The sequence below is a fragment of the Myotis brandtii genome, unplaced genomic scaffold (assembly GCF_000412655.1).
Source record: "Myotis brandtii unplaced genomic scaffold, ASM41265v1 scaffold725, whole genome shotgun sequence".
In the NCBI taxonomy this organism is placed as follows: Eukaryota; Metazoa; Chordata; class Mammalia; order Chiroptera; family Vespertilionidae; genus Myotis; species Myotis brandtii.
The window spans coordinates 670,678-683,932 of NW_005370862.1; the positions used below are offsets into that span (position 1 = coordinate 670,678).

The window sequence follows — 13,255 nt, forward strand, 5'->3', positions numbered from 1 at the left end:
CCCTCCCTCCCTCCCTCCCTCCCTCCCTCCCCCTCCCTCTTCATCTCTGGGCTCTAGGGGGAGTGGGGAAGGGATATGGGACTGAACTGAGTCTTAACCTTCCAAATGATTCTCCTCTTTCTAGTGCCACCTGCTTCACATCCGAAAATAACTGATTCCGCGAACGCCTGCTGTGGGCCCGTCACTAAATCACCACGTCACTAGGCACCTTTCTCAGACCTCCTCAGTCGACAGCTCATCACGCAACGAGACGTGGTGCTGCCATCTTCCCCGCGTGCCCTTTCGTTCTGATGTGTTCACTGCGTCTGGGTTCAGGGGGAGCCCCGCCGTCCATGCGGGCGTTCCGTCCCTCGGTCTCTTAAAGGCTCCGTATCTCCCCGCCATCGTGTCATCTCACACCGTGTCCCCAGCAGGACTGTGACCACAGGGCTGGATCCCATGCCCTGCTCCCCGTTGGCACTCATTCTGTGACCTGGGTCCCTTGAGAGTCCGGGCCACCTGTGGTTGGCGACCTGTGCCTCAGTGATTGACAGCTACATCCTCCAGAGCGGCAGTTCCCAGAGAGAGGGAGGGCGGGCCGACCAGGAGGCAGCACGTCTCAGACCTCAGACCTCGGCAGCTCTGTCCCCCAGACTCCCACGGAGTGGCCACGGCCTGGAGGAAAGGGGGCAGGACTCTGGGTTGTGGGGGATGTGCGTGGAGAGGGGTAGAGACAGCGCCCTTCCTTCACGTGAGCAACTGACGGCAAAGAGCGGGGGCGACATCTGTTTCCCGGCTTTAGCCTCCAAGTCCTAAGGAAGGAGGCCTGCCCGGCCGGCGTGGCTCAGTGGTTGAGCGTTGACCTGTGAACCAGGAGGTCAGGGTTCGATTCCCGGTCAAGGCACCTGCCCGGGTTTTGGGCTGGATCCCCAGTGCGGGGCGTGCAGGAGGCAGCCGATCAGTGATTCTCTCATCATGGATGTTTCTCTCTCCTTCTCCCTTCCTCTCTGAAATCAATAAAAATATATTTTTTTAAAGAAGAAGAAGGAAATCTGTTGGAGAAAACACACCGCAGCGCAGGAGCTGTGTGGCTGTGCGCTCTCTGTCTTGCAAAGGGTCCCTCTGCGTGAGTCTCTGCCTGGGCCGCTCATAGAGATCATGTCACCCTCAGGCGTGTTGGGACTCAGAGGGGAGCGGACTTCCGGTTCCTTGGAGACCGTGATGCCGCCCAGAAGGCGCTGCTGCTGGGGGACCGTTGCTAACGGCGCCCTTTAAAGGGAGTCAACCGCTGGCAGCTTCATGCCAACGCCAGTGCGGGATTGTCCTTTTCGAACTTGACAAGAACAAAAGGCCACGGCCGGACCAATTAGTCACGGAGGATGGGACGTGATGGCATTTCTACTCCTGAACTTTCCCGCTATAAAAGGGCCGCCGAGGAGACGCGGAGACGCGACAGCGAGTGCGAGGGGCTCGCCAGGGAAGCCTCCGGCCTGCAGCGATTCGGAGCGTCCGAGATGATCAGGTAAAAGACTGCGTTTTCCACCCAAAGATGCTGACTGCGTGCATGCTGTTTAGAGATGCTTTTCACAGTTAGTGCTGGCCTGAGTGATACTGATCCCAGGTGTTTTTTTCTACTTTGCAGCTCATTAAAATTCAACCTCATCCTCGTCCTGTCCGTCTCCGCGATGCCCGTGTTTTGGTGCTACCCCGCCCCATCGCCGAAGGTGAGCGTTCTGCCTCCATTTTTGGGAACTGAGTCGATGAGGGGACTGTCCAATGCCAATTCAAACTAATTTCCAGGGAGATGTGACAGAAAAGTAATTTTCTTATTGTTAGAGCTTTTAAAGAAAAAATATATAAGTAAAGTCTTGAAATTAGTAAAAATAAACATTTATGTGACAATAGGCAATACCGGAATATCATACAGTGTGCTCGGAATTATTTAGAAGTTGGCTACTGGATAGGACAGTATTTATTTCACTGTAAAATGTAAATTGCTTTGCCCATGACAATTTACTCATTCCACAGCATCCACACATAATCAAAGTGAACATGTGATCATTGAAATGATGTACAGATGATGTATTATAGAATTGTGCACCTGAAGCCTGTAGCATTTTATTAACCAATGTCACCCCAATAGATTCAACTTTTAAAAAAAAACAAAAACAGAAAAAATACAATGGTTCATTTTTCAAAAACAGTGAATTTCCTAATTTTGCGATAATGGTTAACTTGTTCAGATGTAGAATGTAGATAAAATGTCAGATCTCGTCAAATATCACATAAAATATTAATTCCTATATTTATTCAAGAATATCAACTGAGCCCCTAATTATAGTCATCCAACTGCTCAGGACATCAGAAGCCACAAGGCCTTCTTGGAATTTTTATACCATCTCCACATGAGATCTTTGTTGTTTTATGTCAGTTCTTTATTTGCAATTTTAAAATAGTTTTTGTCCCCTAGTGTTTAGTGCTTTAACTTTGCTTCACTAAACTTCCCCTGGCACCCTGGGGGTACTAAAATCAATGCAATTATGAAAACTACCTTTAGATGCCACATAAATGGTCAATAACAAATACATGCCCAGTAGTCATGTATATCATTGGAGTTCTCACTAATCTTTGCGTTTGTGTTCATTACTCTTGCTTCCTTTTCCCTGTTGTGTTGCCTGCATTCGCCCAAATGTAGTCATTGATTCTGTCAGGCCCCACCCGATGGAGTCGCTGAGTCCCCGGCCATAACTTGGTGTATTTCCTCACGTGTCTTCCTAACGACTTTCTATCCTCCCCCCGAAGGTGCGGTCCGACACTCCGGTTGAGCGAGAGGCACTGTGTGCAGTTTTCCTTTTTAATGAAGCGCGCACGTCCCTCTCACGCGCTTGCGAGCGCTCCCTGTCCAGCTCTGCCCCCCGCGTGTCTGCCTCTGCTTCTGCCGTGCCCTCCCTTCTCATTATAAACCATCGTGTAGCCACGGCACGAGTTGGCGGCTCAGGTGACTGTGCTGCAGCCACGGCGGCTCGGGCGTTTGGAATTTCTGCGGGAACATCCCCAAGTCCGCCCTCGGGGGGCTTGTACCATACGGGCTGCTCGGCAGGCTCCCTCGGGCCCAGAGGGCACCGGCTCCTGTTAGGGAGGCTTTCGGGGTCTCATGACCAGATCCGATGCATCTCTTTCCCAATGTGAAGGTGGCGTCGGGGGTGTTTCTGGGAAGAGCGGTCGCACCCCTTTCCTGAAGTGACCTAGGGCCTGGCCTTGTGGGGCCGGACAGTGGTTGGCGTTCAGGTCCGGCTGAGGTTTCCTCTCTAACGGGAGACACACAGTGCAGTCAAATGGCAGCTGTGGACTGGTTTTCCCGAGCTCAGTGTGTCTGACTCTGACTATTCCCAGATCAAAGGAAAACAAAAAACAAAAAAGCCCACCTTTCCCCAGGAGCCGGTAGACGTGGTTTTCCTGGGAGCTCCGACTGGGGAGCCTTCATCTTCCCGAACCCCTTCCCCCCCCACCCCCCACCTCTCCACCCCCAGTCATGGGCAGAGGGCCGGGAGCTTCTATGCCTCTGGCCCCATTTCAATTTCCAAAGTCCCCCAAACCCCAGGAAAGGACAGTGTGTGATTAGTACCCTGTAGTCTGTTTCTTCATTTGTAATAAAAGCGCGCACTCCCCTTCCCCCCTTGTCCGTCGTCGAGTTGAAAGCCGTGGGCTTGGAGTCAGATGCCCCGACTCCAATCCCTCTCCACCTCCGAGCATGTGACCTCCTCATCCCAGGGCGGGTACCACTGAGGCGGCGACGTCTGCTCACAGAGCCTGCGGAGGGGCTGACCTGAGAGAGCGCACCCAGAGCGCGCAGCACCAGGCCAGGCACACGCCCTCCCATTGGTGGAAAGTGTGTCGTTTTGTGCTTTGCCGTGTTGTGCTGCCTCCGAGGCCACGGAGGAGAGGACACAGGACAGGGGTGGAAAGTTCTCACCCGATTCTGGATCACTCCCGCCTCGGGGACATGCCAGCCCTGTGTCCTGGGACACGCCCTTTGCTCTTGAACGTGGCTTCTTCCCCCACAAGGTAGGGGCTGAACCCCAGCATCGCGATGGCAACGTGGGCTCTGAGACTCAGACTTCTTTCTTCCCCACCAAGCGCCCCCTTCACTGACCGCGGAGCCCCAGACGAAGACCCGAACCAAAGGCCAGAGGCAGAGACGCCTCCGTGTAGGTAGGGAGACGCCTCCGTTTAGGTAGGGCGACGCCTCAGGGGGAGCCCGGGCCAGCGGCCAGGACCCGCCCGAAGGGAAGCCGTCCCAACTGGAAGCTGGAGTTGGGTTGTCAGGGATCGCTTCTCTCGGTGAAATTTAAAAAGCGTTTCCCGGGCTCATTAGAGCCACTCAAAAGCTTCCCCATAAAGTGATCGTGACAAGGTGCCTCCGCCGGTGCCGGAGAGCCACGCGACCTGCGGGTGTGACATCAGGCAGGAGGGCAGGTGGCTGCAAATAGGACGCTGAGTCTAGAGAACCTCTACGTCCTATTTAACAGCAATCTCCCCCGACAGGGGTTGGGTTTCTTGGATTCATGGCCGTGCGATCCTGACAACGGTTACTGTGGAAATAAACGTGTAACTGCAGCCGTTTCTCCCCTCCCCGTCTGCCCCCAGGTGTCCGGGACCCCTGACTACGCCCTCCTCCTACTGGGCTGCTGCCGGGCCCGGGCGGGGCCGGGCGAGGGACTGGACGTCCGGAAGCCGCTGTTGGAGGAGGCGTTTGCGAAAAGGTCCTTCCGCAACGGCGTGGGCACGGGGCTGAAAAAAACTCCCTTCCCAAGAGCAAAGTCATGAAGACGTGTGCAAAGGACGCTGGGATTGCACCTCCAGCGCCGTAGAGCGTGACTCATGTGCGAGAAATCAGTCACACCTTCACCCCTGCGTGTTGGTCTGCTCTCTTAGTACCCTTTCCCCTCCTCCCTGGTCTGGAGTAAATGAGGTTTTAAAAAGTATTAACCGTCTCCAGCCTCCGCTGCAAGACATACACTATTCCTGGGGCCCTTTAGTAGCTTTCCCGAGGGCCAGCGGACACATTCGCTCTGATCTTCAATTGGCCGGAAAGGATGAGTCTTTTTACCCAAATGGCAGTGCTATGGCTCTTTCCCTGCCCGGGATCCTGTGCTCCCATGATCCGGAATCACTTTCTTTTCAATGCGGTTTCTGAAACGGCTTAGCGAGGCCAGTGCTTCTGGGACGCGCTGTCTCCCTTTCTAAGAGTCTGGTGACATCCACCAAAGTACGCCGCCGCGGCCCCCCTGTATTTCTCTCCATCGAGGCCAGAGCGGCATTGCCCTGCTGAGGTAACCCTGGCTGCCTGCCTAGCAAACATATTCAGACACGGATCGATGTTTTGTCTTGGAAATTTGTCACCGTTTCAAAATCTTGAAACAGAAATCCCGCCAGTAAAGGTCATGAGACAGACGGACGGCTGGGTGGCCGGAGGTGGGTGGGTTGGAACTGGATCTTTGGGGAGCCAGTTCCCCAAACTTTGCTGATCGGCCCCATCCCCCGCCCAGGAAAGCTGACACCCTCCCATAGCAACCCCTGACACCCCTTTCTAAAATACTGCTGCTGCCTTGCGGAGGTGTTATTTCAGAAGCATAACATTAATAAACGTGCACACGCATGTTCGGCTCTGCGACACGCAAGAGCATCCTAACTAAGGAGCCGCTGCCTTTCCTCTTCACTGCATGCGTCTGGACGCTCACCCGTTTCCCAGACCGTGTTCTGTCAGGGGGTCCGCCGCTCCGGGAGCACCTTCTGTGTCGCCTACTTAGCCCGTGGCGTGCCCCCCTCATGCCCGCTTCCTCCAGACCTGCCAGGGGGGTCATCCAGCCAGTGGCCCCGGGATCCTGTGGAACATAATTGTGAACGTGACATTCTTGTCCTGTTCCCCTAGGGGAAGGGTTTACCACGGGAGGTGGGGGTCACAGGGGCCCCTTTAGAGTCTGCCCATCACAGGAGGGGTGGGGGAGTACCCAGCTGTGAGAGGCCACCACCTGTCTCCACGCTGGAGCCGAGGACAGAGCAGGACCGGCACCCGGGAGCCACACCCCACTGGGCAGTGCTGGCGGGGAGAGTCTGCGAGGGGCCTCACCAGCCGCCACGCGCATCAGGCCAGCTGTCCTCCGCTCGTGTGGCCGGCCTGCCCGCCGCGTCCCGTGGAGCAGCCTGGAGCTGAGACTCAGATGTGCCGGTTCAGGCACGTGGTGAACAGTAAGTATTGGGAGCCCCTGTATGCCAGGCCCCGGGTGAAGGGGGGCGTGTGTGAACCAGCTCATCCCACGGCTGCCGTAAGCACAGAGGCCTTCCTCTGCGCTGGGCTGTCAGCCTGGGTCCCAGGGAAGCCTTAGGAGCAGGGTCAGCGCCTGCCCAGGGTTGCTGTAGCAGCAGAGCCAAGAGGGGACCCAGGTGGTCTGGCCGCAGAGATGGGGCGATTCCACCTCGGCCTCTGGAACCGCAGACCTGAGAGAGACCCTCTCCCGGGGGTGCTCAGGCGTCTGAACGGCACAGGCTGGCTAAGAGGAGCTGGCCGCTGCCCGGCCGGGGTGGCTCAGTGGTTGAGCGTTGACCTGTGAACCAGGGGGTTAAAGTTTGATTCCCGGTCAGGGCACAGGCCCGGGCCCCGGGCTCGGTCCCCAGTGTGGGGCATGCAGGAGGCAGCTGGTCAATGTTTCTCTCTCCCTCTCCTTTCCTCTCTGAAATCAATCAAAATGTTTTGTTTTGTTTTGTTTTAAAAAGAAGAGCTGGCCGGGCTTGAGTCCGGGGGGAGGGGGCTCTCAGAGGGTAGGCAAGTAGGAAAGGCCTAAAGGAAGGTGTGCCTGCAGTTCGCGCCCCGCGGGGAAGTGGAGAGAGCAGCCGCCTAGAGCGACTGGATGCGGCTCCAGCGGGGAAACGGGGCCATCGGGAAGGCGCTGCCTCTGCCCTGGGTCAGCGCCGACGGGCTATTGTCAGGGACCTTCCCGGAGAGAACAGACGGGCATTTCCATCTACGACCGTCCCGGTGTGAACGTGTTGCTGGAGCAGCCAGCCCGGAGGAGGCTGTGCCCCGTCCCCTGCACACGGGGGAGGAGGGGTGGGGGGCTTCCCGCATCCGTGGGCAAGCGGTCGGTCCTTATCCACACGAGTTGCAGTCACTGCCCGGGGAGGAAGGTCCCGGAGTCCTGTTTCCTGTCGCCGATGGGAACCTCCGGGTCCATGAAAGAACCACGGGTTCCGGTGCTTCCACAGCCTCAAAGAAGCAAGGTCCGTGGCTCAGCATCGGCCCGGTCCCTCTCCAGCCGCCTCTGGCTCCGGGAGCCCGTGTGTGCGGCCGAGTCATTTCCAAGGGGCCGCGTATTGCTTGAGACGTACAGGCTTTGGATGTAGACACATCTGAGCTCCCCTAGCATCCCGCACGGGACTGCGGCCATGCGCCCGGCCCTCCAGCCTCGGTGGCCGCCTGTGTGAGACGGACCCCATGCTGAGGTGGGCGGGAGGGGGAGATGATGCGTGTTGGCACGTGGCACAGGGCTGGTCTCAGCGTCCCCGCAGTGGTGGCGGCGGCTGCAGGACGGCTCTGAACAGCCCCCGTTACGATGACGTGGAAGCCGGGTCTGTAACTCAGACTCACAAATTAAGTCGGTAAAGAATCGGAGGCCGCTACTGCTCGCTGGTGATGGAAATATAAATTGGATCCGATCCCCAGTGTGTTGCTGAGCTAATGGAGATGCTTGTCTGGCTGAGTCCAGGGAAAACGTCCGTGTTTTGAGGAACAGTGTGGCCGATCCTGTAGATTAATGGAAGGACATAGAGAGGCTGGACAGAGAGACACGCCTGGCCAGAGCACGGGTGATAACATAGACCCACCTTGAGGCAACCGGTCCCAGAAGTCAAGCTCGGTAGCAACTAGCCCCACACAGTCTGCGCCTGGTCAACCGCGGCCAGATTCTCTCTCATTCGCCCCCACTTCCAACTCAGAACCGACCGAGTCTCGGCCAAACACCATGATGGTGGCTGAGCCCCTGGCTGTGGCAGCTCTGGGCGCGTGGCCTGTGCGTTCTCATTGGGGGTGGGAGGGGTCTGTTTATTTCTGCAATGCTGATGCGATCGAGGCGGCCTGCTTTAAGAAGACCTTCACCTGCGTTAAGGAACTCTACAATATTTGTTGAAAGTCAAAATCTGTTGGTATGAACTTTTTAAAGTATGTTTTAAAATATATTTTTATTGATTTCAGAGAGCAAGGGAGAGGGAGAGAGAGATAGAAACATCAATGATGAGGGAGAGTCATTGATCACCTGCCTCCTGCACATCCCGCTACTGGGGATCCAGTCCGCAACCCGGGCATGTGCCCTGACCAGGAATCGAACCGTGACCTCCTGGTTCATAGGTTGATGTTCAACCACTGAACCACACTGGCCACTCTGAATTATTTTTTAAAACAAGGACACTTTTATTTATTTCCCTTACTGTAAATTTAAAAATTAGAGATTGAGGAAAATTTAGGCAAAGAAGGGACAAGGAAACAAAAATAGTACCTCAGTCTCACTCCCCATCGGTAACGGCGCTCAATGTTTTCAGGTATCTGGGTGATGTGGATGGGAACATACACACACGCGCACACACACCTGTGCACACACATTTTTCATGTGAATGTGGTCACACAATTCTCATTTCAAAATCTCTGTTTTCAATCTCACCACACGTGTGGGTACAGCGTTCCATGTCTGTGAACACGGAAACAGCCCATTGGCTGAATGTCTGTATGGCGTCCAATCGCATGCGTGTATCACAATGAGCTAGACCGTCTTCTATTAATGGGCACTTTCAGGTCACTCAGTAGCGTGTGAATGGGAAAACGCTACCATACATACTTGTAAACGCCTGTCCAGTTGCTGCGTAATCATAAAGTTCTGGAAGGGGAGAGGCTGACATTTACAATCTCAACGCTATTGCTGACTTGCAACCAGGACACTCGGATTCCTGCGGGGACACTGGGCATTGTCTGTGTTTTTTAATTTTGCTACTTGGTGAAAAGCATGGTTTCACTTTGAAATTTTGTAATTACTGGTAAGAATACATATATATATATAATCTCCACACACACTTGGGATTCCTTTATGAACTGCCTTTTCATGTACGTGGCTGTTTTCGGCTGGGTATCTTTTCTTGTTGATGTTAAAACGTTGGTGTGTAATAAGATATTAAGCACTTTTGTCATATATGTAATTACGTTTTGTTTTGTTTGTGTTTAGCATGGAAATATCGCTCATTTTTCTCCTTCGCGGTGTCTGGCTGCTGGGTCACGGGGAAGAAAACATGTTCCCGTTCCAAGATAATGAAAGGTTTTCAGGTTTTATTTAAATCTCTGATCCAGGACGTCGTCTCTGGCCGAGTTAAACTCTCATAAAGGTGCGTTAATCCTCTTTGCATATTTAGAATGCCCTTCGGCTGACTTCTCATCTAAATAACAGCTTGTTCAGTATACTATTTGGACGTTAGCATTTTTATTCTGTTCAAATTTTATAGACATTTGCTTGCTCCATTTTCCCCTGAAATCTTATGTTGTTGAGAAGTTCCAACAAGTCTTTTACTGTTTTTTGTTGTTGTTGTTGTTTTTGCTTATAAGTCACCTACAGTGGGGCCTTGACTTACGAGTGTCCCGACTAACGGGTTTTTTGAGATACCAGCTGTCTCTCGGCCGATTTTTTTCATTGAGTTGATAGAGTAATTTGAGTTACGAGCTTTTAACGAGCTCGGTCTCGGAACAAATTAAACTCGTAAGTCAAGGCCCCACTGTATTTCTTCGTATTAAATATTTGTAAGATTCGTTGAGTTTCTTCGAAGTTTGGTAATCTTACCAGGATAGATCTCAGTAGTTATCATTCGTTCGTCGATGGGCTTGGAGCTGCGAGGACCGGCGCTGTGGCAGCCCCGTTGTCATGCTGAGGAAAGACTTTCACCGGTGGTGAGTGATGCCGGGACGTGGGGAGACGCCGGGCCCTGGACACAGGGCTGGGGTCCTGGAGTCTGTCATGCCTGTGCATGCCCACCCAGGCCTTCCCTGGACGTGAGCTAACACAGACCCTTTTATTTAAACGGCTCTGAGCAGAGCCCTCTGCAGCTTACAAACACGTGTTCCTCCCCCCACTCTCCCCCTCCCCCGCACACACACTTCTGCATCCCAGACGTCTGAGCAAGGGCTTCATGGTTCTTTATTACCATCGAAGTCAGGGGTCAGCCCTCCCTCCCGGCCCTGGGTTCCACTACATGACTTTGGGGTTCTCTAGGAACTTGGCCGTAGCATTTCATTGGCCCGCGGAACCCGCCTGAGGGTGTTGTTTCACTGGAAGTACTACATGAAGCTTTCACCAAGCTAAACAAATACCCCGCTCTCTCCTTCCTCCTGAGCAGGGACTTCCTTCCCAGCTCTGAGTAAACGCTAATGCCCTCCCAGCCGGGGGAGGGGTGGGGGGGAGACTCTGCATTTCCCTCCGTCTCAAATGGGCCCTGAATGTCTGCGCCTATAAACTGGGAGCAGTGAGGCACCCGGAGGCAGTGGCACCTCCCCCAGGCAGCCTGAGCTGAGCTCTGCAAGGTGACCCCATGGAGGAGCGGACGGGGAGGGGGACGAGGAGGCTGACAAACGCTTTTGTTCTCCTCTGTGCGTGTGCCCATAACACATAATGGCTTCCCTACGGATTCGGTTTTCTTTTTATTTCCCCAAAAAGTATCTGAATGGCACGGTAGGAAAGATGTGGTCATTTCCCTTTTGTGGCAGGTGACACTGAGATGCTGGAACCCGCCTGAGGGTGTTGTTTCACTGGAAGTACTACATGAAGCTTTCACCAAGCTAAACAAATACCCCGCTCTCTCCTTCCTCCTGAGCAGGGACTTCCTTCCCAGCTCTGAGTAAACACTAATGCCTTCCCAGGCGTGGAGGGGAGGAGGAAGCTCTGCATTTCCCTCCGTCTCAAATGGGCCCTGAATGTCTGCGCCTATAAACTGGGAGCAGTGAGGCACCCGGAGGCAGTGGCACCTCCCCCAGGCAGCCTGAGCTGAGCTCTGCAAGGTGACCCCATGGAGGAGCGGACGGGGAGGGGGACGAGGAGGCTGACAAACGCTTTTGTTCTCCTCTGTGCGTGTGCCCATAACACATAATGGCTTCCCTACGGATTCGGTTTTCTTTTTATTTCCCCAAAAGTTCGCGTCTGTATCTGAATGGCACGGTAGGAAAGATGTGGTCATTTCCCTTTTGTGGCAGGTGACACTGAGATGCTGGAATGAGTGAGGGGAGATCACTGGTTATGAATCTGGGTGTGGGAGTGGCCTCCCTCCCTCCGTGGGTTCTCCGTTTTCTGGTTAGAGACGATGGTTTAGTGCGCTGTATTCCAGGACAGTGTGCGTGGACTCGCCGCCGACGGGAATCCCTTGTCCGGGATCCCAGACGTTGCCAACCGATACAAGAAGCACTTGGCAGCGTTTCAGCTGGTGCCAGGATTTCATTAGTAACCCCTAAAACCAATTAACTTTTAGAGGCTACGTTCAATACTTCAGAAGAACTTCTGGAAGGTTTAAATCATTCTTACAGCCCGTGTCTCCTTAGCGTCATCATCACGGAAGCAGCACATCGTATCAGATGGGAGGGACAGACATCTGCAAGATGACAGAGGCCCCTGGGCCTTGATGATGAACGACGAGCAGTGAAGCCCTTGCAAACCGAGGTGGGCAGGCGGCTCCAGAGCCCGGCCTCGGATCCCTGCGCAGGAGCAGGCGGGTCGGGAAGCGGGGACCCTCCTGGACCACGGGCCCTGGGCTCTGTGCCGTAACCAGGGGCAACCCCAGCTCACCATTCCTCTCCGGGGCGTGTTGCTTTTTTCTCTAGGATCCAGTTGCCTGTTGTGTCAGATGTGCTTAACAAGGATAACTCCTTTACAGGGTTATAAAGATTAAATGAGGTGATCATAGACAACCTCAGTCAGAGGCCTCATACCGGTAAGTACTTACCAAATACCGCTGCCAGTTTAGTATCGTTCTTAGCATAGCTCAGCACCAGCAACATCAGCATTATTGTACACACACACACACACACACACACACACACAAAATAATAATAAAAACACGAAGTTAGGTCTCTTGTTAGGGACTCTGGTCATCCATCATCTGTGACCCCTCACAATCGCATGCCCTGACTCCACGGGTCCATGACCTTGCTTGTCTCCCATTGAAGGTCAGGCCTGATGTGCTTGGATATCATACCTCAGGCACCACACACAGGAGTCAGAATACAATACGACAAGCAACACAATTTTTTACAGGAATATTGTGTCTTATGGCATCCAAGCCAAACGAGTCAGTCGCTCTACAAACCGTTAACACACGAGAGGGTCCCGTGGCTGCTTTCCGTTTGAGAGCCACGTGTGTACACCCAAAACCAACATATTGTGGGCCTGCTGTGCCCAACATGGTTCTTATAAATACACTAGAGGCCCGATGCACGGAATTCGTGCAAGGGGCTCGGCCCTCACAGCCCCGGTTTCGTCCAGAAGGTCGTCCGGAAGGTCATTTGGCTGTCCGGTCTAATTAGCATATTATGCTTTTATTATTATAGGTAAGTATTTTAACAGGTTTTCACTGGCAACTCAAAAATATATTGCTTAAAAAGTTTAAGTGAAAAATTGTAATTACATATTATAAAAGAATAGAAGTTGTAACGTTCTTCCAGTATGTAGCCATGAGAACTTGGGAAAAAGGTAAGATTTGTGAAGTGGCTTTTTTCGTGTTACCTATAAAAGATATGTGCCCAGCCCGGCCAGTGTGGCTCGGTCGTTAAGCATCAACCCAGGAACCAGGAGGTCACGGTTCAATTCCCAGGCACATTTCCAGGTTGTGGGCTCCATCCCTAGTAGGGGGTGTGCAGGAGGCAGCTGATCAATGATTCTCTTGCATTGTTGATGTTTCTATCTCTCTCTCTCCTTTCCTCCCTCTGAAATCAATAAAAGCATATATTGGGCGGCCGGTTAGCTCAGTTGGTTAGAGCGTGGTGCTAATAAAAGCATATAAAGATATATTTAAAAAAATAAATGAAAGATATGTGCCCAGAAAAGCAGTGATGTCCCCACTGCAAGTTGATGGCAACTAGAATTTAATTCCCACCCAGAGGCATTCACAGTGATTATTCATTTCCGGTGACTTTTTGGGACAGTAGTGGGACACTCACTGGGCTGCAGAAAGGACCTCAGAGGAGAAGTTGACATGAGCACAG

General features: G+C 53.3%; 1 protein-coding gene across 1 annotated transcript; it reads left to right on the forward strand.

Moving 5' to 3' along the window:
• Positions 1–1,485: 1,485 nt before the first annotated feature.
• Positions 1,486–4,923, forward strand: NPS (neuropeptide S). The gene is made up of 3 exons (XM_005882508.2): positions 1,486–1,501; positions 1,622–1,703; positions 4,627–4,923. The coding sequence occupies exons 1-3, from the start codon at positions 1,494–1,496 to the stop codon at positions 4,804–4,806; spliced, it is 270 nt and encodes an 89-aa protein (XP_005882570.1). The 5' UTR covers positions 1,486–1,493; the 3' UTR covers positions 4,807–4,923.
• The last annotated feature ends 8,332 nt before the right edge of the window (positions 4,924–13,255 follow it).